The following is a 23,472-nucleotide window of genomic DNA, read 5'->3' on the forward strand; positions in this document are numbered from 1 at the left end:
AAGAACATGAAGAGCTAAGGGGCGCCTGTGTGGCTCAGTCGTTAAGCGTCTGCCTTCGGCTCAGGTCATGATCCCAGGGTCCTGGGATTGAGCCCCACATCAGGCTCCCTGCTCAGCAGGAGGCCTGCTTCTCCCTCTCCCACTCCCCCTGCTTGTGTTCCCTCTCTCAGTGTGTTTCTCTCTGTCAAATAAATAAATAAAATCTTAAAAAAAAAAAAAAAGAACATGAAGAGCTAAGATGAGAAGAGAGGGAGCCAGGACAGAAAGATACAGGATTTATTTACAGCAGTGGTTCTCAAACGTTTTTTTGGTCTTAGAACCTCTTTACATACTTAAAAACTGAGGACTCCAAAGAGCTTTTAATTATATTTCCAATTCCTGCTGTAACAAATTACCCCAAACTTAGTGGCTTAACACAACACAGATTATCTTACAGTTCTATAGGTCAGAAGTCTAAAATGGGTTTCACAAGGCTAAAATCAAAATATCCAGGGCTGTGTTCCTGCTGGAGGCTCTAGGGGAGAATGTTTCCTTGCCTTTTCTAGCTTCTAGAGGCTGCCTGCGTTCCTTGGCTTGTGCTGCCATCCATCTTCAAAGCCAGTAATCACATCCCTCTGACTTCTGCTTCCATTGTCACATATCCTTTTCTGACCGTGAGCCTCCTGTCCCCATCTTTTACTCATAAGGACCCTTGTCATGACATTGGGCCTATGCAGATAATCCAGGATAGTCTCCCCATCTCAAGAGTCTTAATCACATCTGCAAAGTTCCTTTATCATGTAAGTTAACATTCATAGGTTCCAGGGATTAGGAAAATGTGTATATGTTTGGGAATAATTATTCTGCCTACCGTACTAATTGATTTTAAAACAATTATTTTTATAAAATATACTCATGAAAAATAACTATTCCAAGATTAAAAAAATTAGTGAGAAGAGTGTCATTTTATTAACCTTTTTTGCAAATCTCTTTAAGGTCTGGTTTAATAGAAAGCTGGATTCTTAATCCAGCTGGATTGAATTTGCTTATGCATTCAATTTGTTGTGATATCACTTGTCACCTAGCTTCTGGAAAAACACTACCGTAAAATTATGAGATAATGAGTGAAAACAGCAAATAGTATCTTAATATTATGAAGGTAGTTTTGATTCTATGGATCTTCTGAAAAGGTCTCAGACTCCCCCAGGGATCCCAGTTCACACTCTGAGAACCGAGAATGTTAAATCCTTTAGTTCTTCTGGGTTTTAGGGTATGTAAGTGGGTGATGAACTCTGACTACTATCATTGCTTTCTTAATCTCCCACCTAAGGTGGCCAAGTTGAGCCTTAAAAACATTCCCATATGCTGGAAAAGTACTGAGACATTTTATAAATGCTCTTTGAATTGGCAGTGGGAGTCACTGCACATTTTTGGAAGAGGATTGATTTAAATTTGTGTGTTACTTTAGGGGAGTCCATTTTAAAGCAAAAAAGATTCATAAATTGCATGTGGAGGATGAAGATTAAGGATTTGGTTAAACGGGACATTAGGAAACAACAGAAATTAATTTTGGAGTTTGAGATCTGGAAGCTGGAGAAGTTGGTAATGATGTTCAGGCCCAAGATGTGGCTGGGCCACACATGGTTGGAGCAGATTGAAATTGCTTATTGGTATTGAGAGGCTTATGGCCAAGATGTTAGAAACGTCATTACACTGGCATCACCCAGGATAACAGCAGTAGGCAGGGGTGGGGTGGGGAGACTTCAACTTAATTGCTAAAGTTACTTTAAAAAATGGGAGACTGCTCTGGAGGCTGTTAGGTGATGGTGATATGAAACAGAGGGTAATGTAATTATTAAAGCACACTGAAAAGCACTGCAAACATAAGTATTTCATTTTAGTTAATTTTCAAATCCATTTCTCCATTTTACAAGTGGGATTAGTATACTGTAATACCACCATACTGTAAAAAACTGTAACTCTAGTAACACCATACTGTAATAAATTACCTAGTTAAGACCTGAAAATACTTTGCAAACACAATAGATATACACGTTATTTAGTTTCTTTGATGTTGTGATGGTGATAAAATCATTATTAGTACTAACAATATTGAACACTGTGTTCAATATTTAACATGCTAAACCTTGGTTACAGACTCAGTGGAATACTTTGAACAGTTCTTCTGCACTGACCTCCTTAACTTCCAACCCATCCCACAGACTGCAGCCAAAATTATCTTTGTAAAATGAAAACGTGGTGGGAAAATCAGTGTGGTTTAATCTAGAAGGAGTGGAAGCGGTGGAACCTGAAGAATCTGGGTTTCTATTTCTGCTCTGCCATTTATTAGATACGTGTACAACACACTCCGCACAACGGTCTCTCCAGTGTCCGTTCACCCAATCTCCCGTAATCAGGATGACTCCCTGAAGAAAGGCTGTCAAATGAAACAAACACGCAAACCAAGACACCATTGTTTACGTAACTTTCGCCAAGTTGACTGCTTTCTACGAAATATCCAACTGACATAGGCGGTTGAGATGGTCTCTTGCTTGAATTCTTCGAAGAATAACATCTGCTTTCTGCGCTGATCAAAGCCCGAGTTTCACACTCCCCCGCACCCTCCCAGTTCACCTACTAACCCCTTCTTGGGGCTACAGACCGGAACTCCGAGAGCGACCCGGAAGGAGAAATCGCCTTTTTCGCCGAGGGAGAGCCCACCCTCTCCGAGCGGCCTGGGCGGGGTCGAGAAAGGGGGCTGCGCGTGCGCAGCGGCGTTGGTTGCCCTTCCGGTACGACCGGCGCGGAGAAGCTGCCCGGACGCAGGCACGCGCTCACGCACGCTCTTCCCTACTAGCACCGCCGCGGCAGCTCCCGCGTATACCGGCGGTGCCGTCCCCCCGGCCAAAATGCTGCGGGCCTGTCAGTTATCGGGTGTGACCGCCGCCGCCCAGGTGAGCGCGGGGGCGCCGGGAGAGAGCGCGTGGTGAGGCTGACTCCGGGCGACCAACGGAAAACGGGAGAGGCTTTCGCTCTGTCTAGGCCCCGGGAGAGAGGCGTGTTTCAGGGCCGCCTTTATCGCGAGAATCATGGGCCGACCTTTGAAGCAGTTAATTGGAGAGTTTGCCCAAGAGGGATGACTTGAGGGTTATTGCTGAAGTGGGATGGGGTGTGGAAAGAAGGTGGCGGGGAGGCGGGCGCAGGACGGTCGGCACGGCTTCGGGGACGTGTCATCCAATCAGCCCCGCGCTGCCCTAGTCAGGGACCAATCGTGGCCGCTGCCGCTCGGGTCGCCGGTTGGGCTCGTGTTAGGTTTCGCGCAGCCAGTGGTTGAAGGTCGAGGGGAGAACTACAGTTCCCAGCAGGAAAAGCCTAGCTTTGGCTTGTTGCATCTTTAATAAGGAGGTGTTTGGACTGTTAGAGTCCGCATTTTAGGGGTCAAGGCTGTAATTATTCGGGAGGGACCTTTTTTTGTAGCTGAGAGCGCCTCTGAGCTATTCTTACTCTAAACAAAAATCGGAGATTGTAGTTTATGGAGTAAAGACTCTGAGGAAGGACAGGAGTCGTGACCTTGTGCTCGTTTCTGAGATTAGCTTGGGGATCTATCTCTCCAGGTGCTGGGACAACTGTGGCAGACATCCAAGAAGTCTAGACACCCAGTGACTTTTATTTCTGCACGATTATCAAAGTAATTTTCTAAAATTGGAAATAAAAAAATAAAACTACTTCCATTGCCTACAATTTTCAGAATATTGATATGTGGGAAAAATGTATTGTAAAACAGGTGCTGTGACTCAAGTAGTAATTGAACAAAATCCCTAGTCATAGTGAGTGAGAGATCATAAAAGTCAATTCTTTTTTCCTTCAAGTTTGCTTGTCCCCCCACTTGTTGCCAGGATAGAAGCAGCCTCTTCTTTAGGCAAGTAGGGTCTGTATTAGTTCTTTATTGATGCATAAGAAATGTCGCAAATTTAGCAGCTTAAAACAACACCCATTTATTATCTTACACTTTCTGGTTATGAATGGTCTGGATTCCTTGCTCGGTGCCACACAAGGTTGCAGTCAAGGTGTTGACGGTGGTATGTTTCTCATCTGAAGCTCAGAGTCCTCTTCCAAGTTCACTGTGGCAGAATTCAGTCCCTTGCAGCTGAAGGACTGAGGTCCCTGTTTTCTTGCCTGCTCTCATCTAACTCTCTTAGAGGCTGCTTGAAGCGTCTTGCTCAGAGGCATTTCAGTAACATGGGTGTTTGCTTTCTTGCAGGCTACCAGGAGTTTGTCTCTGTGACTTCAGAAGTCTCTCTTAACTTTCCTGTTTCTGATCTGTAGACCAGTGTGTAAAGGGCTTTAAGATTGGGCCGGGCCCACCTGGAAAACCTCCCTTTGATTAACTGAAAGTCAACTGATGAGTTACCTGAATTACACCTGCAAAATCCCTTTTGCCTTGCAGCCCTAATCATGGGCTTAATAGCGGGTGGAGGTTGTGGGGGCCATCTTAGAATCCCTCCTAATATAGTACCCAAGTGGGACTAGAAGAATGGAGGAAGTAGAGCTGCCTTTCAGGGCAGAACTGTTGGTTTGTCTTTGGGGAGCCCTCATTTTATGGCACACTCTCTTGTTCTGCCGTCATGTTATGTCATGGTTGTCACTGATGTGTCTCCTTGTCTGCCATAACGTCCAAAATTACTTTTTCCTTGTCTTTATTAAGATACTTTGTACTAACTGGGATCCCAATTAGGAAGTTTAAGAAAAGAGATTAAAGCTTAATACTAAAATATGAACCCTTTTGTAACTTGCATCCACATTTTCTTATGGTCTCGAAATTGCGTTCTTGAAAAATTCATTGGTTTATTCTCCTCAGTCATTCTTTAGCATTGGATATTGTTGCTTTGTGAAACACTTCTTGCCATTTTGGCTTTTCTTACGTAGTATCTAGGGGCCCATTTTACCCTTCATCTCTCTTCTTTCTCCTTTGTTGAATCTGCTTCTTGTACCTCCAAATATATCCCCAAGGTCCTCTCTTCCCATCTCTCCCTTTTTATTTTAATTAAGACTTTTTTTTTTAGAGCAGTTCTAGCTTTGCAGCAAAATTGAGGGGAAGGTACAGAGTTGTCCCATATATCTCCTGCCCCCATGCATAGCTTCCCCCATTACCAATATCCCCCATCAGAGTGGTACATTTATTACAATTGATAAACTTAAATGGGCATATCATAGTCACCCAAAGCCCATAGTTTACACTGGTGTTCACTTTTTGCCTTTCCGAAAGTCATATAGATGGAATCTTACAGTGTGTAGCCTGTCTTTCACTTGGTAACGTGCATTTAACTTTCTTCCGTGTCTCTTCATGGCTTGATAGCTCTTTTTTTTTTTTTTTTTTTTAAAGCATTTAATAGTATTCCATTGTCTGGATGTACCACAGTTTATCCGTTCACCTACTGAAGGATATCTTGGTTGCTTCCAAGTTTTAGCAATTATGAATAAAGCTGTTCTAAACATTCATGTGCAGGGTTTTGTGTTTACATAAGTTTCCAGCTCTTTTGGGTAAATACCAAGGTGCATGATTGCTGTATTATATGTTTAGTTTTGTAAGAAACTGCCAAACTGTCTTTCAAAGTGGCTACCATTTTGCATTCCCAGCAGTGATGAATGGGAGTTCTTGTTGTTCCACATCCTCATCAGCATTTGGTGTTGTCAGTGTTAGGGACTTTGGCAATTCTAATAGATGTGTAGTGATATTGGATTGTTGTCCCATCTCTTTATATACTGTTACTTGGGATTATATCAGTTCTCAGAACTTTAGTCCCTAAGCAGATGACTCTTTAGCTTCTTTTGAGCTTTGTACTCAAATCTTTTCCTTGTTTGATTTTGTCAACTTTATCCAGAACATTCTATTTGTCAAAATTCTTTCCACTCCATCGAACTTCATCTTCTTTAATGTTTTCCTGCTTTTACTATTGCCCTCTTAGAGTCAGTTCTTTATAGAGTAGTTAATAAAGTCTTTTATAAAAGCATACAGATCGCGGGGCGCCTGGGTGGCTCGGTCGTTAAGCGTCTGCCTTCGGCTCAGGTCATGATCCCAGGGTCCTGGGATCGAGCCCCGCATCGGGCTCCCTGCTCAGCGGGGAGCCTGCTTCTCCCTCTCCCTCTGCCCACCCCCTCCTCATGTTCTCTCTCTCTCTTAAATAAATAAATAAAAATCTTTAAAAAAAAAAAAAAAGCATACAGATCGCATCATGCCCTTCATTGACATCCCATCACATTGAAGATAAAATACAAACTCTTGACCACACCCACCAGGCTCTTCATGATGTGCTCTTTGCCTGTTTCATTTTCTAGTCTGCCTCATTCTGTTTTGGTATCTGTAGCACATACCTCATTGCCTTGTCTTTCTATTTTATTTTAATTTTATTTTAATCTCATTGCCTTTTCATTTGCTGTTTCTTTTGCCCTGAAGTCTTCCCACACATCTTTGCTTAGCTCACTTCATTCTAATATTTTCTCAAATATCAGCTTCCCTTCAGAGAGGCCGCCCCTATGTAATGTAGATCTTTGACCAGTCTTTTCTTCCTTGCATCACTCTGAACTTACCCTTACCTTTTACTTTGTAGCTCTTATCACTACCTGACATAATGTATATTTATTGTGGGTTTCCCACATTAAAATATAAGCTCCACAGAGGGACTGTGTCCATATTTTTTATTGCTCTATTTCTAGTACTGATCTTAGTAACTGACTCCCAATAGATGCTCAGTAAATGTGATGTGTTTGAATTAAAAAATAAATTATTTTCTATTAATTTTTCTTAATATCCATAAGTGGATGTGATCTCCCTGATAGCCCCATAGGTTTTATTTTATTTTATTTTATCTTACTTAATTTTTTAGAGAGGGAGGGAGGGAAGGGGGGGCAGAAGGAGAGGGAGAGAGAATCTTAAGCAGGCTCCATGCCCAGCAGGAGCCCAGTCTCACAACCCTGAGATCATGACCTGAACTGAAATCACAAGTCGGACGCTTACCCATTGAGCCGCTCAGGCGCCCCAAACCCCATAGGTTTTAGAACCTCTGATGGTGTATTAGAGTTCTCCAGAGTAACAGAACCAATAGGATATGTAATAGATAAAAGGATTTATTGTATGGAATTGGCTTACGCAGTTGTGGAAGCTAGCAAGTCCAGTACCTGCAGTGGAGCTGGGGGGCTTGATATGCAGAGACCCAGGAGAACCTGTGGTGTGGTTTTAGTTTGAAGGCTGGTGACCTGGAGAGCTGATGTGCAGTTCCAGAATGAAAGCAGTCCTCTGAATTCCCCCTTGTTTGGGGAGGCTCATCTTTTTGTTCTAGTCAGGCCTTTACCTGGTTGGATGAGGCTCACCCACATTGTTGACGGCAATCTGCTTTATTCACAGTTTACTGATTTAAATGTTAATCTCCAGAAACACCCTCCAAGTTGACATAAAATTAACTATCACAAATGGCATCTGCCTTATTCTTTGTCTGGACTCATCATCCTTAAATTCCTTACATACGGATATTCAACAGAAATGTTCTCTTTTGTGTCCTCTTTCTTTCCAGAAATGTGCTTCAGAACTCAAGTTCTTCCTCAGTTTATTTCCCAGACTTAACACCATTTGTCTTCTTAGTCCAAGTACTGCTTGCATCACCAGGCCCCACCTTTTTTGAGTTGGGCATTCAGTTTGGAGGGGTTGAGCTTTCAGCCCGGCCCTCTCCTAAGCTATAGATTTGGTAGTGGTCATCTGCATATGCAGAATCGTAACTGTTTATCACTTAAAAGAAGAGAAAGAAGCATTGTTCCTGAGGGTTCACGAAGTCAGTTTGTTTATGGCCAAAGCTAGTTTAGGTTTGAGTTTGTGCGTGGACATTTTTGTTGTCATCTTCTGGATTTTTTTTTTATTATTGTAAAACAGTATGTTATTCAGCAGTAATGCCTGCCAAGCATACATGGTAGAAAGTACTTTAGTATGTCATGCAGCTTGCTCTTTGCCTTTTTTTTTTTTTTTTTTTTTTAAGATTTTATTTGTCAGAGAGAGAGAGAGCACAAGCAGGGAGAGCGGCAGGCAAAACAAGAAGCAGACTCCCTGATGAGCAAGGAGCTTGATGTGGGACTCAATCCTAGGACCATAACCTGAGCTGAAGGCAGACGCTTAACTGACTGACCCACCCAGGCGCCCCTTATTTCATTATTCTTATAAAATATTTTAAGTTAACTGTAGAAAAAGTTGTCATATACTAATCTGCATTTCAAATGTAGAACTGGGCATTAACTTCTGGGTGTCTTTTGTTTGTGTGGGAGGAATCCTTATGACAAAACCCACCAAAACATCGGCAGTTATAGCTACTGGCAAAATCTAGAGGGGAAATCTGGAACCTCCAGATGGGGTTCATGTGAGGGGATTATTTATTATAGTCTCTTGTTTCCAGGTTGTAATGCTAGAATTTGATTTCTTTTTGTATGTTTACCTTCGTTTGGAGCTAAGGAATAGATAGATGGTTTGTGCAAGAACTTAATGTGGGAATTGTAGGTTTATCTTTTTTGTTTTTATTTTAATTTAATTTATTTATTTGAAAGATTTTATTGAGAGTGAGAGAGCGCAAGCAAAAGCATGAGTGTGGAGGGAGAGGCAGAGGCATAGGGAGAGGGACAAGCAGATTCCCCGCCCAGTAGGGAGCCTGATATGGGGCTCGATCCCGGGACCCAAGGATCATGACCTGAGCTGAAGGCAGATGCTTAACTGACTGAGCCACCCAGGCACATCTCTCTCTCTCTTTCTTTTTTTAATCATGTTTCTATAGGTTAGAAACAGTAATGCTAACCTTGTAACATTTGTTATAAGGTTATATGTCAAGGCAGATTGCTTTGAAACAGTATAGTTTTTCCTACCTGATAGGTTATTAATAAAAAGGAATTCCAGAACTAAGAAGTGTGTTCAAGTAGGATATTTCGTTTATATAAATAAAGAGATTAGCTTGGTGCTTAAGAAAGAGAGCTCTAGAGGCTGACTTAGATTTAATGGTTTCTTAGATATGACTCCAAAAGAAATAAAAGATAAGTTGGGTTTTATCAAAAATAAAAATTTTTGTTCATCAGAGAACACTGAAGTGAGTGAAAAGAATGGGAGAAAATATTTTCAAACCATATATCTGATGAGGATCTAGTATCCAGAATATGTAAAGAACTCCTACAGCTCAACAACAAAAAAGACAACCCTAATAAAACATGGGCAAAGGATTTGAATAGACATTTATCCAAAGAAGATATGAAAAGATAATAAACATCCATTGGCATTAGGGAAATGGAAATCAGAACCACAATGAAATAGCCACTTCATACTCACTAGTAAGCCTATAATAAAACAGAAAATAACAGGTGTTAGTGAGGCTGTGGAGAAAATGGAGTCCTTATACATTGCTGGTGGGAATGTAAAATGATGCAGAGTCAAACATAGAATTACCATATGACCCTGCAGTTCCACGCCTCCCAAAATTGAAAACGGGTGTTCAGACAGAAACTTCAGAGAAATATAGCACTATTTACAGTAGCCAAAAGATGGAGACAACCCACATGTCCATCAGGTGATGTCTGGATAAACAAAATATGGTATATCCATAGATGAAATACTCCAGTCAGCCCCCAAAGGAAAGTACATGATACATATATGATACATGCTACAACATGGATGAAGCTTGAAAACATTATACCAAGTTAAAGAAGCCAGGCTCAAAAGGCCACATATTGTATAATTCCATTTGTACCAAATAGCCATAGAGCCAGAAAGTAGATGGTGTTTGCAGTGGCTGGGGAGAGGGGTGAATGGAGAGACTGCCTAGTTGGTACAGGAATTTCCTTTTGGAGTGATGCAAATGTTCTAGAACTAAATAGTGGTGGTTGTTGTACAGCACTGTGGATGTACTGATGTAACTGAATTGTACATGTTAAGACGATTGAATTTGGGACGCCTGTGTGGCTGTCGGTTAAGCCTCTGCCTTCGGCTCAGGTCATGATCTTGGCATCCTACGATGGAGCCCCACATCGGGCTCCCTGCTTAGTGGAGATCCTGCTTCTCCCTCTCCCTCTGCCTGCCGCTCCCCCTGCTTGTTCTCTCTTTCTCTATCTCTGTCAAATAAATAAAATATTAAAAAATTTGTATATATAAAGTGGTTGATTTTTATAAGTGAATTTTACTACAGATGGGGGAAAACAACTTGACACCAGGTATCTGCAGATGGGCTGAAGTAGAGAGACACAGTTATATTTATATATATATATATGTACATTATATATATTTTTTATGTATATATGTAAAATTAAAATAACAAAATGATATGTTTTAAATTTGAAGTGGAGTCTGTTGGCCAGAGATGGGACAATTTTTTTCAAAAGTGTTTAAATTCATGAGTTCATAAAGATGCTGTTTTGGTTACCTATAGCTGCATAAGCCACCTGGAGCTGGGGGTAGAAGAAGAATTTATTGCTGCCTCGCTCAGTTTTGGGGTTCGCCTGGGCTCAGCTGGGCAGTTTCTGCTCAATGTCCCTCATGAGGTTGTAGTCACACAGTGGCTAGGGATAGAGTCACCTCAGAGGCTTCCTCACGTCCGTGTCTGGCAGTTGATACCGGCTGCAGCTGACGCCTCAGCGGGGACTGTGGGCTAGAACCCCTGCATGGGGTGTCTTTGCACACAGGGTGTCTTAGATGCATACGTGCTCCCTGGGGTACGGCTCCATAAGCACTTCTCCTTTCAGTCTAATAACCTGTGAACTACAGAGACAAGTCCTCTGCTCCCCATATACCCATCATACAGTACAGTGTGACAGGCATTCTAGATACTCCCATTCAAAAAGGCAGGAAACAAGACCGCATGTAGCAGTCACTGTTCATAACATGTAAAATCTTGTTGGGTACGTGTTGCTAATTTCTTAATTCTTACTGATTGGTAATGATTCTTCATAACTCTTGGTTCTACTCTGGGCTCTTGGTTTCATCCCTTGAATTATCCTTCCTTTTCAAGAAAATATAGTTAACTTTGGTTTCCTGTGGATTTTATTGGGGTTTTCTCCATTAGATAAAAAAGCCACACCCATGAATACCAAGGTAAGCCCTTTACCGTTTTGGACTCCTGTGAGCTGCTGTAGAGTAAAACCCTTAAAATTCTTAGTAGCCCTGTTATTTAACAAAAAGACTATGGGAAGTACACCCTTAGGATCCCCAAGGGGCCTTTTCTCTGTGTGAAAAGATTCTGTAAGGAGCAACTCCTTAGAACTTCGAGGTCTTAAAGGATTTTTGCCAACTGGAGAGGCTGAGAATGAGAAAAAGTTTTATTTTTGAGCCTATAAAGTCCTGGCTCCTTAATATTTCCTTTAAATTGTGCTTGAAAACTAAATAGGTCTTTTGGTTCGTTTTGAAGCTCATTTTTACCCTTATATCCTGCTCCAAAGAAACTAGTTGGCACTTTTGAGCATTCTCCTTATAACTCTGTTTAGCTAAATCCATCAGTTCATTAGGTACAGCTTCTGTTTTTCTATTTTGTATGACTTACCACAGGTGACAGTTTTGACAAACTTCTGACACTTACATAACAAGGATCCCTTTTTTCTCTAGGTTTCCAAAAACATTTTTCTTACTTAAGCCCTTACCAACACTCTGTGGAGGCCATAAGGCTTCTGTGAAGTCTCTTCAAGGCCCTTCCAACTTTCACCCTCCACCCCATGTGCTTTATGTTTTATTGCAGCCACCCTTACTTCTAGGTACAAGTATTTGTTTGGTTATAGCTATATAACAGATCACCCCAAACGTAGTGGTATTAAATAACAGCATCATTACTTATTATTTTATAGTAATAACATTTATCATATAGGTAAAAATTATATAAATGAAAATAAATAACAAACATAAATTATCTCTTAGGCCTAAGGATTTCTGGGCTCATGCAGTTGCAAGGTTCTGGGGAAAATGGCAAGGTTCTGGGAAACCAGGTGGGATGGGAAATGTAACAATTTTTAGAAAATATAATTTGTCACAATTAATAAATGAAAAAATCCACAATTGGTCATTATCAGAGGATAAGTGGATAAAAGGATAAAAAGCATTTATCCTGCCTTTCCTATATGAACTGTACTTTGGGTAACCAAATTGTAGATGAGGGGAAACATCTCTTTATAAGATATGTCAAATAATAAATGAAAAATAATAGAATTACCATCTTCTACAACTTCCAGTAAATTAATGGATCTAGACATTGTACATCAGTGCAATTGATAACATCATAAAAAGAGAGATAACCAGATATCGTGTGCCTTCTGATGAGAGAACACAACACCACCTAAAGTTTTGCCAGAGAGACTAAACCTGAGTTTGAGCAGGTGTCTGGATCTACCTCTGGTTTTCAGGGAATACAGAAGACAGGATCACGTTAAATTGCACCTTAAACAAAATCCAGCCTGTGGAAAATTCTACAGGTCAAGCAACCCAGGTTCTTCAACAAATTAATTATTGGAGGGAAAACGTATAGATTAAAAGAGACTTAGAAGATATCTTTTCTTTTTTTATAGGTAAAACTACACTGTGGTGTCTAGGGACTCATACTTGGGTGATAAAACCATAAAAAAATTTTTCTGACTTTTGAAACTACTTAGCATATTAAATGCAACATAGAATATGAGAGTAGGCAGATGAATAGGATACTTAAATTTTTTAAAATCAAGAGCCACTGGTTTAGATAAAAGCCCTATATATTTGAGTCATGATACAATTCTCATTTCTACTTTTTTCTCCTACAGAAGTAGGAAACTTTACTGCTATCAGATTTTGGCCATGAAAGATAACCCCCCCCCCACACACACATTTATCCCTCCTTAAATCAGGATGCATCTTTTTTTTTTTTTAAAGATTTTATTTATTTGAGGGAGAGCACGAGAGCAAGCATGGGGGGTGGGGGGTGGGGAAGGGCCTGACTCGGGGCTTGATCCCAGGACCCTGAGATCATGACCTGAGCCAAAGGCAGATGCTTAACTGACTGAGCCACCCTGGTGCCCCCAGAGTGCATCTTATAATTGATGGTGTGTTGTTTAATTGAAAGCATTTTGATAGCTCAGCTTTCAAAAGAAAAAAAGAAAGGAGTAGCCAGAAAAATTCTGAAAAAATAATAGTACTCAAAGAGAGGACAAGCCCTACCAGATTAAAAGCTAATTCTAAGATGTAGTCGTTAAAAAATATGGTATTAGTGTAGATCAGTGGAATAAAATAGGAAATCTAAATGCGTCAAGGCATTTGGTGTATTTTAAAGGTGGCATTTCAAATCATTGGAAAAAATTGTTCAGTCTATGATTTAGGGACAACTGAATAGATATTTGGAAAAAAATAAGGTAGACTCCGTACCTTACACTAATTCCAAGGATTTATATATTTAAAAAAATGAAACTGTGATAGAAGAAACATGGAAGAATTATTTTATAATTCTGAGGGTGACTTTCTAAGAATATGAGAAACACAGAAGCCATGTAAGATTGACAGTTTTGACTACATAAAAATAATTTTTTGCATGATGTAAACTACCATGAACAAATATAAAAAGCAGATCACAAATTGGATGAAAACATTTGTGATTAGCAGACACGTGGCTAATTTCTCGTCATATATAAAGAGAAGAGAATATGAAGAAGATCAGTCTTACTTAAAAGTGGTCAAAACAGAGAAAGACAAATACCGTATTTCACTTGTGTGTGGAATCTAAAAACCAAATGAATAAACAGCAGAGTCAGACCTAGAAATACAGAGAATAAACTAAAGGGAGGAGGGGGGGAAGGGCAAAGTAGGTGAAGGGGTGTGGGAGGTACAGGCTTCCAGTTATGGAATGAGTAAGTCACGGGAATAAGAAGTACAGTATAGGGAATGTAGTCATTGATACTGTAATAGCATTGTATGATGATAGATCGTAGCTGCACTTGGGGTGAGCACAGCATAACATAGAGTTGTTGAATCACCATGTTGTATATGTGAAACTAATGTAACATTGTGTGTCACCTATACTCAAAAAAAAAAGTGAAACTGGGTGTAAGGAAACATTCACTAAACAGTTTTATTAAGTACCAGAAAGAGCATGCACGCACAAGCAGGGGGAGCAGCAGGCTGAGGGAGAAGCAGGCTCTCCGCTGAGCAGGGAGCCTGATGTGGGACTCGATCCCAGGACCCTGGGATCATGACCTGAGCGGAAAGCAGACGCTTAACTGACTGAGCCACCCAGGTGTCCCTTTATTTTATTTTAGAAAAAAAGTTTGTATGAACAGCAATAATAAATAAAAGTAAAGAAATAATAAAAGTGGTCAAAAGATGCACTCTGATCATTCATAGAAAAGGAAATAACATCATAAATACATGAAAAGATATCAGTCATAATAAAGGAAATTGTGATTAAGACTGTACTGAACGTGTGTGTTCGGCAGGCTGTGAGAAAACATACTCTCATATTACTAGAAGACATTTTGACTACTTTGGCAGTATTTATCAACATTGCAAATTTTACTTTAAGAATCGACCCAAAATAATGTATATTTCCCAGGCAGCGTTATTTATTATAACAAAAATTTAGACTGAACCTCACTGTCCATCAAAAGGGGGCTGGTTAAGTACATTAAATAACATCCATGCAGTGGAATAATGAATCTCCGTAAAACCCACTGGGAAAAGTTCATTGACTGATACAGAAGGATCACAGATACATCTTGTTGAATGCACTTCACTTCAGAACTGGGTGTATATCACGGTATTTGTGTTAAGGGGGTGTTTTGGGAATTCTCTCACAAAATATCTCTGGATATACAAGAAACTGATAGCATTGGTTGCTTATGGGGAGGGGATCTGAGTGGCTGGGGGACAGAAGTAGTGAAGGAGACCCCACTGTATGCAACTAAACCTTTTGAATTTTGATTTTAAAGTTTATGTTTTAATTTTCTTCATACTAAGAAGTGTAAACTTACAGTCACATCAGATATATTCTGTCAAGAAGGGAAGAGGGTCAAGGTAAAAGAAAGTAGAAGATGGAAAAAGAAACAGGTTAAAAAATAAATACTGATGTGAAATAAGGTATTCTTGAGTTCTAGTGTTAATTTGGTTTTGTACTTCCCAGATTCAGTTTTCCACTATAATGTTTGCTGCTTGATGTTCCAGGTAGCTAGTTATCCACTGTGAACAGTGTCTTAATTTTTGACTTGAATACTTCTTTGTACCTGTGAAAGTATAGAATCTTAAGTACAACTTTAATCATTTCCTAATAATTTCTAAGTCAACAAAATGGAGCTGTTGGCATATAAAGGTAGATGCAGTTCTGTTTAAAATGTCATATAATCTGCTTTACAGAACGGTAGGAAAACATGCTTTTCTGTTAAATACAGTTGAAAGATGTTGAGAATTCTACATGTAAGATAATTGAAATGCTTTTAAAATACCAACTATAACTTCTTTACATGTTGTAAACCATCTAACTGGTTACTTTTTTTCCCTAAATGTGTTAAGACGTCAATGTTTACCTTCAGGCTTAGAGGGTAAATTGCAGCTGTAATTCTAGAGTAGTTTTATATGGCCTATCAGGTTTCTTTGAATTTAAGATATTTCTAAAAGGAAATTTGTGTTTTTCTGATATTCTTTGAATGTAGTTTCATCAAGGAACCCAGAGAATGCATTTTCCCCCTTGCCTTGTTGCAATTTGATTTTCTAGTTGGTATAAGGAAAGATGATATTGATGCAATAAATTTGAAATTTCAGATGGATTGCTATGAATGACTTTAAGTTTATCAAAACCTTCCCCAATAGCATTTCGATAGGTGTTCATTTGTTTTATTTAAGGGATTCACATATTGTTAAGAAACATTTGCATTTATGTGCTTTACTTTGATTAAAACGAATTTCAGAGTGTTGGTCTGATAATTTGCTTTTGAGTAAAGATAGACTAGTTATGTGGACATAAGTATTTACTTGAGCATTTATAACGTTACAATTTTTTTCTTAAAATTTTTGACTTTTAGGGGTGCCTGGGTGGCTCAGTCAGTTAAGTGTCTGCCTTCAGCTTGGGTCATGATCTCAGGATCCTAGGATGGATCCCTGCATTAGGCTCCCTGCTCAGCAGGGGGTCTGCTTCTCCCTCTTCCTCTGCCTCCTCCCCCTGCTCATGCTCTGTCTCTGTCTCTCTCTTTCAAATAAACAAAATCTTTAAAAAAAAAAAAAACCAACAAAACTGACTTTTAGTTTAAGGCAAACCAAGATGAACTTTTATTTATTTATTTTTTTTAAGATTTTATCCCAGGACCATGAGATCATGACCCGAGCTGAAGGCAGCCGCTTAACTGACTTAACCCCCCAGGCGCCCCCCAAGACGAACTTTTAGATTTAAATGACTGCCGCTAGGAAATGACTGGCCCCATAGTTATCTTACAGATGGGAAATTTGATTTTCTAGATAAATTAAGCTAAGATTGGCTCTCTCCTGAGTGGATTCATATACATCCTACAATGCAGTGTTTTCTCTGGGTGATTTTTCAGATGTCTAAATTAAACTTACTAAGTAAAAATAGATATTTTATACTATTTTATTTTTTCTTGCCAATTAAAACATATGGCAAATTCCAGTCGTAGCCAAGAAATAGTGTACATAACACTTAAAAGTGCTAATTGATCATAATCTGATAAGCATTTTTTTTAACCTTAAAAATAATCTTATATGAGCCTTGGGGTACTGGAAGCATCACTGTTGTTAAGGGTCAATAAGAATGTTTCATGGTTGATTTCTGAAAATAAAATAATTTTTTAACAAAGGCATGTGTAATAAAGATATTACATCTGAGTTACCACCCTAAAAGCTTTCCAGATTCCTTCTGCATTGGTTGTGATGTTTTTTCCTTCCTCCCTAGAGTTGTCTCTGTGGGAAATTTGTCCTCCGTCCATTACGACCATGCCGTAGATACTCTACTTCAGGTGGTTCTAGGTATGTGGTGTGTCTCCCCGTAAATGGGCTTTTAATCATGTGTAAAGAGATGTGGGTGCATCTCTTTCCCATGAATATGGAAATAGCTGCTTAAAATCTTTTTTGTTAAGGGGTACAAACACTGGAGTTTTGCTGTGAAAATTTGTAATGATGCTCCTTTTGGTTTTTTTGTAGTTGGACGGCATCCGAGGTAGACAGCTTCCCTCCCCCATATGCTGTCTTCCATTCTGTGGCTAATAGATTTATATTTGGAGCTCAGCATATTGTAATTTTAAAAGTATTCGTTTTATCTAATATTTGTATTGTCTGTCTTTTGTAAAGGGTTTATTTTATTTACAGAAATGTTTTATTAAGAGGAGAGGAGCTTTAAAAGTTAGTGATACTTCTTTTTTGGGGTTCAAAGGAAATCTCTTGATTGTGAACATCTTGAATTTTTTTTAACATCTTGAATTTTAACTGTTACAGGGTAGATTACTTTATTCTTCCTACTCTAGATATTACTGTACTTAAAAAATATACATAAGTAAATGTTATTTTCTATTGCAGACATGTTTTAAAGCAAATCAGGGAAAGGTGATGTGCAGCTATAGTAATAAACTCGGCTGCTGTGATCTGAATCAGCAGTAGAGGGGTGGAGGTTAGAGGTCTTTGAGACTTTTACATTGGTCTAAGAAAGTAGGTTTGGGAGAACCAAGAAATATAAATGTGTTTCCTGTTTCTTTCACTTAGGTTGTCCCCTGGTAAAATTGCTGGAGCTGGCCTTTTGTTTGTTGGTGGAGGTATTGGTGGCACTATCCTGTATGCCAAATGGGATTCCCATTTCCGGGAAAGTGTAGAGAAAACCATACCTTACTCAGACAAACTCTTTGAAATGGTTCTTGGTTCCCCACCTTATCCTGTTCCGTTGCCAAAGAAGCCGGTAAGAGTTTTAAACAATATTTCAGTTTATCCTATGGAATACTTGTAAAAGCAGGTTGTTTTCATTCTGAAAATATCTTATAATTCAGTAGAACTTGACAGATGTGTGTTTACTAGTTTCCTTTAACATTAATTTGTAGAATTGGATTTTTATCCCTTCTGAGTTAAGTGTTCTCATTAGTACCCACTACATAGAAAATAATTGCGTGGCACATGAGAGTAAATGGAAGAGGCTTCTTGGGCAGAGGTAACTGTGGTTGTCTGTGGATAGAGGGTGGTTGTGACAGCCTACACTGTTGCAGCTATCAAGCTCTGACTTACAACACTAAAAACATAAACATAGAATGGTCATGACACAGAACCCAAGGGTTATAGTTAGTAGTGGCTCTTTTTAGACCACAAAACAAGGGTCACAGAATTTTCAGCTACTTACTGATTGGTTGACAGGAATATCTTCTGGTATTTCTGGAACTTTGTACATATTCAGAGTTTGAACCTTCCCCCCCCCGCCCCAGGCTTAAAATTTTTAAAAACATCTTAAATAATTGTTCATTCAAACAACTGCTTGAAAAAAAATTTACAAAAGAGATCATGGAGTTTTGCTGATTTGGTCTTGGGTATTTCTTTATGCTGTGAGGCTGGACATGGCTGATTAGTACTTTCTTAGAAATTGGGTGGACTTCTGTTCTCTAGTATCTAGCATAGTCTAGAGGTCAGTCCTATCACAACATTAATAATTGGAAAAGCAAGTGTCTTCTGACACCTTCCCCTGACCCTGTCATGCTTTTTCAAAATAGTCTTCCACATCATTTGTTCTTCCATATGAACTTTATAATGTCTGTGCTGGCCAAGAGAGACAGTTTTGCAGCTTTAGTAGTCAAGGAACAGAATTCTGTGGATTCATTCTAAAATCTTGGGTCTATTTTAACCTACATGACCCAGGAGAAATAGCTGAGAGCAATTTTAGGAGTAAGGCTGAACAGTTGAGAGTAGTGTTCTTTTCTTGCTTGACATGACTTCAGGTGTCATTCTTTGTAGATTACTTGTGTTTATCTCTCTCAAGAGTCATGGCCTCTTCTCATTCCACTTTAGCTATCCTGCTGAACATTTCCACTTGGATTACTTGGCAGGTTCATACTGCACCACCTCAAAAGTTACACTCTTCTTGATTGGCTTTTTTTGTGTTACAGGTAGTACCATGCTGTCACATAGTTAGGTTAGAATTCTTAGGTTCATCTTCATAGTTGCCTATATTTTGTTAGCTATCATATCTTGTTTAATCTCTGATACTTACTTTTTTTCTTGCATTACAACTGTCATCCCACTTCTGACCTTTATCACTTCATATCCACACTAGACCTGTTTTTTCCTGCCCCCCCCGCAAGACTTTCCTCCCAGTCTCCACCCCGGAGATCTCTCCTTCTACCATAATCTAGGCCATCCTCATGTCAGTACCAGAGAATCTTCTAAAATAAGTGCTATCACATTTTTATGATATTTTCATGTTATCACTTATAAGTAACTTTTATATATTTATTATCATTTGAAAGACAGAAGACCACAGAATGAAAAACTAGAGAGACTTTAGACATTGTTTCATGTTCTGAATAAGGAGAGTAAAGCCAGGAGTGGTTAAAAGTTAGCCTAGGAGCTAGCCATTTGTAAATAAATAAAGCTAGCCTTTATTCTGTAGTTTATGGTTTTTGCTGGTTTTTAGGTTGACATTTAACACACTTGGCAGTCTGGCTCTTACTTACCTTTCCAACCTTATCTCTGAATGGTCCTGCACATAAATCCTTAGCTTCATGCCAGTTTACCTTACAAATATACCTTGTGCTTTCCATCATTTATTCAGCAAATGTCAATCAAGTGATTATTACATACCAGACACTGTTTCAAGGGCCTGTGTTAAAGCAGAGAGCTAAACAAAGATCGCTTCCACTTGCACAACTTTTCCCTCGGTGGGCTTGTACCCAGAGCGGCTTCCTTTCTTTTGCCTACTAATGTTCTCTTCAAGACCTACATCCTTCACTACATACACCAAAGTGTATTTTCTCACCTCTGAATTACAGTAGCAGTTAGTGTTTTATTTTTTAATTTTTACCATTTACTCATTCTCTACTCTTGCACATTGTTACCAACTTCTTGCTTTCAGAAGCTGTGCATTTTATTTCATGATAATCGTTTTGGTGCCAACATTATTTATGCATAGATAATAAATATTGAGAGAAGATAAACTTAAAATCTTTTTGATGGACATGGAATAAGACCTGCCTAAATGGAGACAAATACTACATTCCTGGATAGGACTTAATATCATAAAAATGTCATTTTTCTCAAATATATACATTTCTCTCAAATTTCCCTTAAATTTGTGTATATTTGACAGAAATGACAATTGTATACACACACACCCACACCCCACACACACCCACACCCCCCCCACACCCCCCCATATACACATACACCTAATAAGAATTCTAATGGATTTCTTTAGAGGTTGAAGAATCAGATAAGATGATTTTAAAATTCACATGAAAGGATAAATAATGTACTAAACTAGCCAAGAATATTTCAAAACAGTTTTGGGTTGGGGAGGGATCAGAGGACACTTGCTTTTCCAGGTAATTGACTTTGTTATAGTCCTACTTTAATAGAACAATAAGGTTTTGACACAGGATTAGAAATTAGAGGAATAGAACAACTTAGTCTGGAAATAGGCCTTTTTATACACAGACACACATACACACAGATTTATTGTGAGAGTGTGAGTTGCTAGAACCGTATGTGAAAGCGATCTGTTAATAGCTGCTAAAAATATATAACCTCTTTGACCCAGCACTACTTCTTTTGGCAAACTATCCTACAATACCACACTACAGTGCTTTTCAGTTACATGGACAAAAATTTTGTTTTTTTTTTAAAGATTTTATTTATTTATTTGTCAGAGAGAGCACGTGCACAAGCAGGGGGGAGCGGCAGGCAGAGGGAGAAGCAGGCTCCCGGCTGAGCAAAGAGCCTGATGAGGGACTCAATCCCAAGTCCCTGGGATCATGACCTGAGCCGAAGGCAGATGTTTACGGACTGAACCATCCAGGCACCCTGGACAAGGGTGTTTAACAACAAAAAAAGCAGGAAGCAGCTTGAATGTCCAAAAATAGGAGAGTAATTGACAAAATTATAGGGTTTGCAGATACATTAAGATATGCAATTAAATTAGGATGTTATGCAACTGAAAATAATTTCTTGACCTGGAAGAGAATGTCTGTGATAGATTATTAAATAAAAACAAAACCAAGAACTGAGTTACATGATAATTTGTATAATATAACCCTATTTTGGTTTGTTTTAAAAAATGAAAAATTGTATATGTATATATACCTGAGCATATGCTCAGGGGTGGAAGGATAGATTTCAGGTTATTGGCAGTGGCTACCTGCAAGTGCTGAAGGGAAAAGAGCAGTAAAGAGGCAAAATAAAACCATTAATATGTCTTGATATTATTTTGCTTGTTATAGTGAGCATGTATTTCATGATTTAAATGATAAAATTTTACTAAAAGAGAATGCACATATTTCTCATTTCTGGTAGTGACAAAGTTCAGAACTATATTATATTTGAATAGTCTTTGAGATATCTGAATCCTATTGCCAAGTTCTGGCAAAAAATGCACATCGCAGGTGGTAAATGAAAATATTTCTGTTACTCAGTAATTTTTGCCAGCATATCATATGGTAGTCCTGTTAGTGAACAGGGTCTTAAACTTAACTAAGGCAGATGGTAACTGAGAAAGAGAAAATTGGGCATTACAATAGGATTGTGTTTTTTCGTGTGCAGTTGCATGAATCTGGGAGATTAAAGAAACAAAAAACCAACATTCAGTTTTACTCAGAGCCTCTGAAAATTGTTTCTAACTGAATGTATGCACAAGGCAATAAAATTTGATTTAGAAAGCAGATGGAAATGGTCTGCTCAATGTTGTGTATGTGGGCGCCTGGTGGCTCAGTTGTTAAGCGTCTGCCTTCGGCTCAGGTCTTGATCTCAGGATCCTGGGATCAAGCCCCGCATCAGGCTCACTGCTCAGCAGGGAGCCTCCTTTTCCCTCTCAAACTCCCCGTTTCTCTCTCTTGCACTCACCCCTGCTTTTGTTCCCTCTCTCACTGTATCTCTCTCTGTCAAATAAATAAATAAAAATCTTAAAAAAAAAAAAATAAAGGGAAGGCTCTGCTTCATGTAGTTTATTAGTTGCCCTAAGAGAAGCCTCTGTTACTATGAAAATTGGGCCAGTCATTTGGAATGAAGTTTTTGGGTTGCATTTTTCTAAAATGAAGACTTCTCTTACCTTACTGTGATTAATAAGATACGTAATATTGTGAAGTGTTAAAGCCTGATATACTTGAATTTTGAAATAATTACACGTTACTGTATGCTGCCTTAAAAAAAAAAAAGTATTTGAAATGTTACATGTTTTTGATTTCCAAGATTCAGTCTGGTCCAGTAAAAATCTCTAGTGTATCAGAGGTAATGAAGGAATCTAAACAGCCTGCCTCACAACTCCAAAAACAGAAGGGAGACACTCCAGCTTCAACAACAGGTACCTATACTTAGAATCAATTTTTAAAAATTGTAGGTAAATGAATTGTTTTAATGTATTTGTACATTAAATACATTAAATACATTAAATTTGGGGTCAAGGGTCAAGAGGGGGCCACTACCCCATGAAGCACTCTTCTGGTCCTTCTCACCAGGGAAGGAATGTTTACACCTATCATTTGACACTCATTTTAGGAGTTGAGTGGGATATGGAATTGGACTTTATTATGAAAAGCTACTGAGTTGTATTGTCTACAACACTCTTTCTTTATATTTTTCCCCTTTGACTCCTAGCCTTTCTCCTTTCTTCTTAGTGATCTAGCTGTGGTCTGGGGAATTTTTTTCCCCATTCATGATTTGCCAGTAATTCTATCCCAATTTATGGCACTTATCTAACTCTAACCTGCTCAGTAAACATTTCAACTTCTGTGTTTCTCCTTAGTCACTTCTGTCCTTGATTAAACCTCTTGACTTTCTTTCATTCAGCAAATATTCACTGATTGTCTCCTATGTGCCAAACATTCTTCTAGGCACTGGGGCTATAGCAGTGAACAAAATAGTAAAAACAAACACAAACTCTGCAAATATTTCTTAGTGGGATAAGGGAGGAAGATTATATATAAATATATGTAAAGTGTATAGGATGTCAGAAGTGATGTGTTGGGGGGGAATATTGCAATTTGAAATGGAGTGGGTAAGGAAAGTCTCACCTGGAAGGTGTCATTTGAGCAAAGACTAGAAAGCAGTGAGGGATTAAGGCATGTATAAAAGGCTGGTGGGAGGGGCGCCTGGGTGGCTCAGTTGGTTAAGCGACTGCCTTCGGCTCAGGTCATGATCCTGGAGTCCCTGGATCGAGTCCCGCATCGGGCTCCCTGCTCGGCAGGGAGTCTGCTTCTCCCTCTGACCCTCCCGACCCTCCCCCGTCTCATGTGCTCTCTCTCTCTCAAATAAATAAATAAAATCTTTAAAAAAAAATAAAATAAAATAAAATAGACTGG

General features: G+C 39.1%; 1 protein-coding gene across 14 annotated transcripts in view; it reads left to right on the plus strand.

Annotated features, from left to right (window-relative positions):
• Positions 1-2,740: 2,740 nt before the first annotated feature.
• Positions 2,741-23,472, plus strand: part of IMMT (inner membrane mitochondrial protein) — a 39,666-nt gene continuing 18,934 nt past the window's right edge. For 8 of the 14 annotated variants that reach the window (XM_036076182.2, XM_078056334.1, XM_078056338.1 and 5 more), the window contains exons 1-4: positions 2,742-2,933; positions 16,890-16,963; positions 17,693-17,882; positions 22,364-22,475. In XM_036076182.2, coding sequence (XP_035932075.1) covers positions 2,889-2,933; positions 16,890-16,963; positions 17,693-17,882; positions 22,364-22,475 — 421 coding nt within the window. In that variant the 5' untranslated portion in view covers positions 2,742-2,888. Of the gene's footprint in view, positions 2,934-16,889; positions 16,964-17,692; positions 17,883-22,363; positions 22,476-23,472 lie in introns of all 14 variants that reach the window. The other 6 variants (XM_036076183.2, XM_078056335.1, XM_078056339.1 and 3 more) reach the window with 4 other exon arrangements.

Source organism: Halichoerus grypus, chromosome 10 (assembly GCF_964656455.1).
Source record: "Halichoerus grypus chromosome 10, mHalGry1.hap1.1, whole genome shotgun sequence".
Taxonomy (NCBI): Eukaryota; Metazoa; Chordata; class Mammalia; order Carnivora; family Phocidae; genus Halichoerus; species Halichoerus grypus.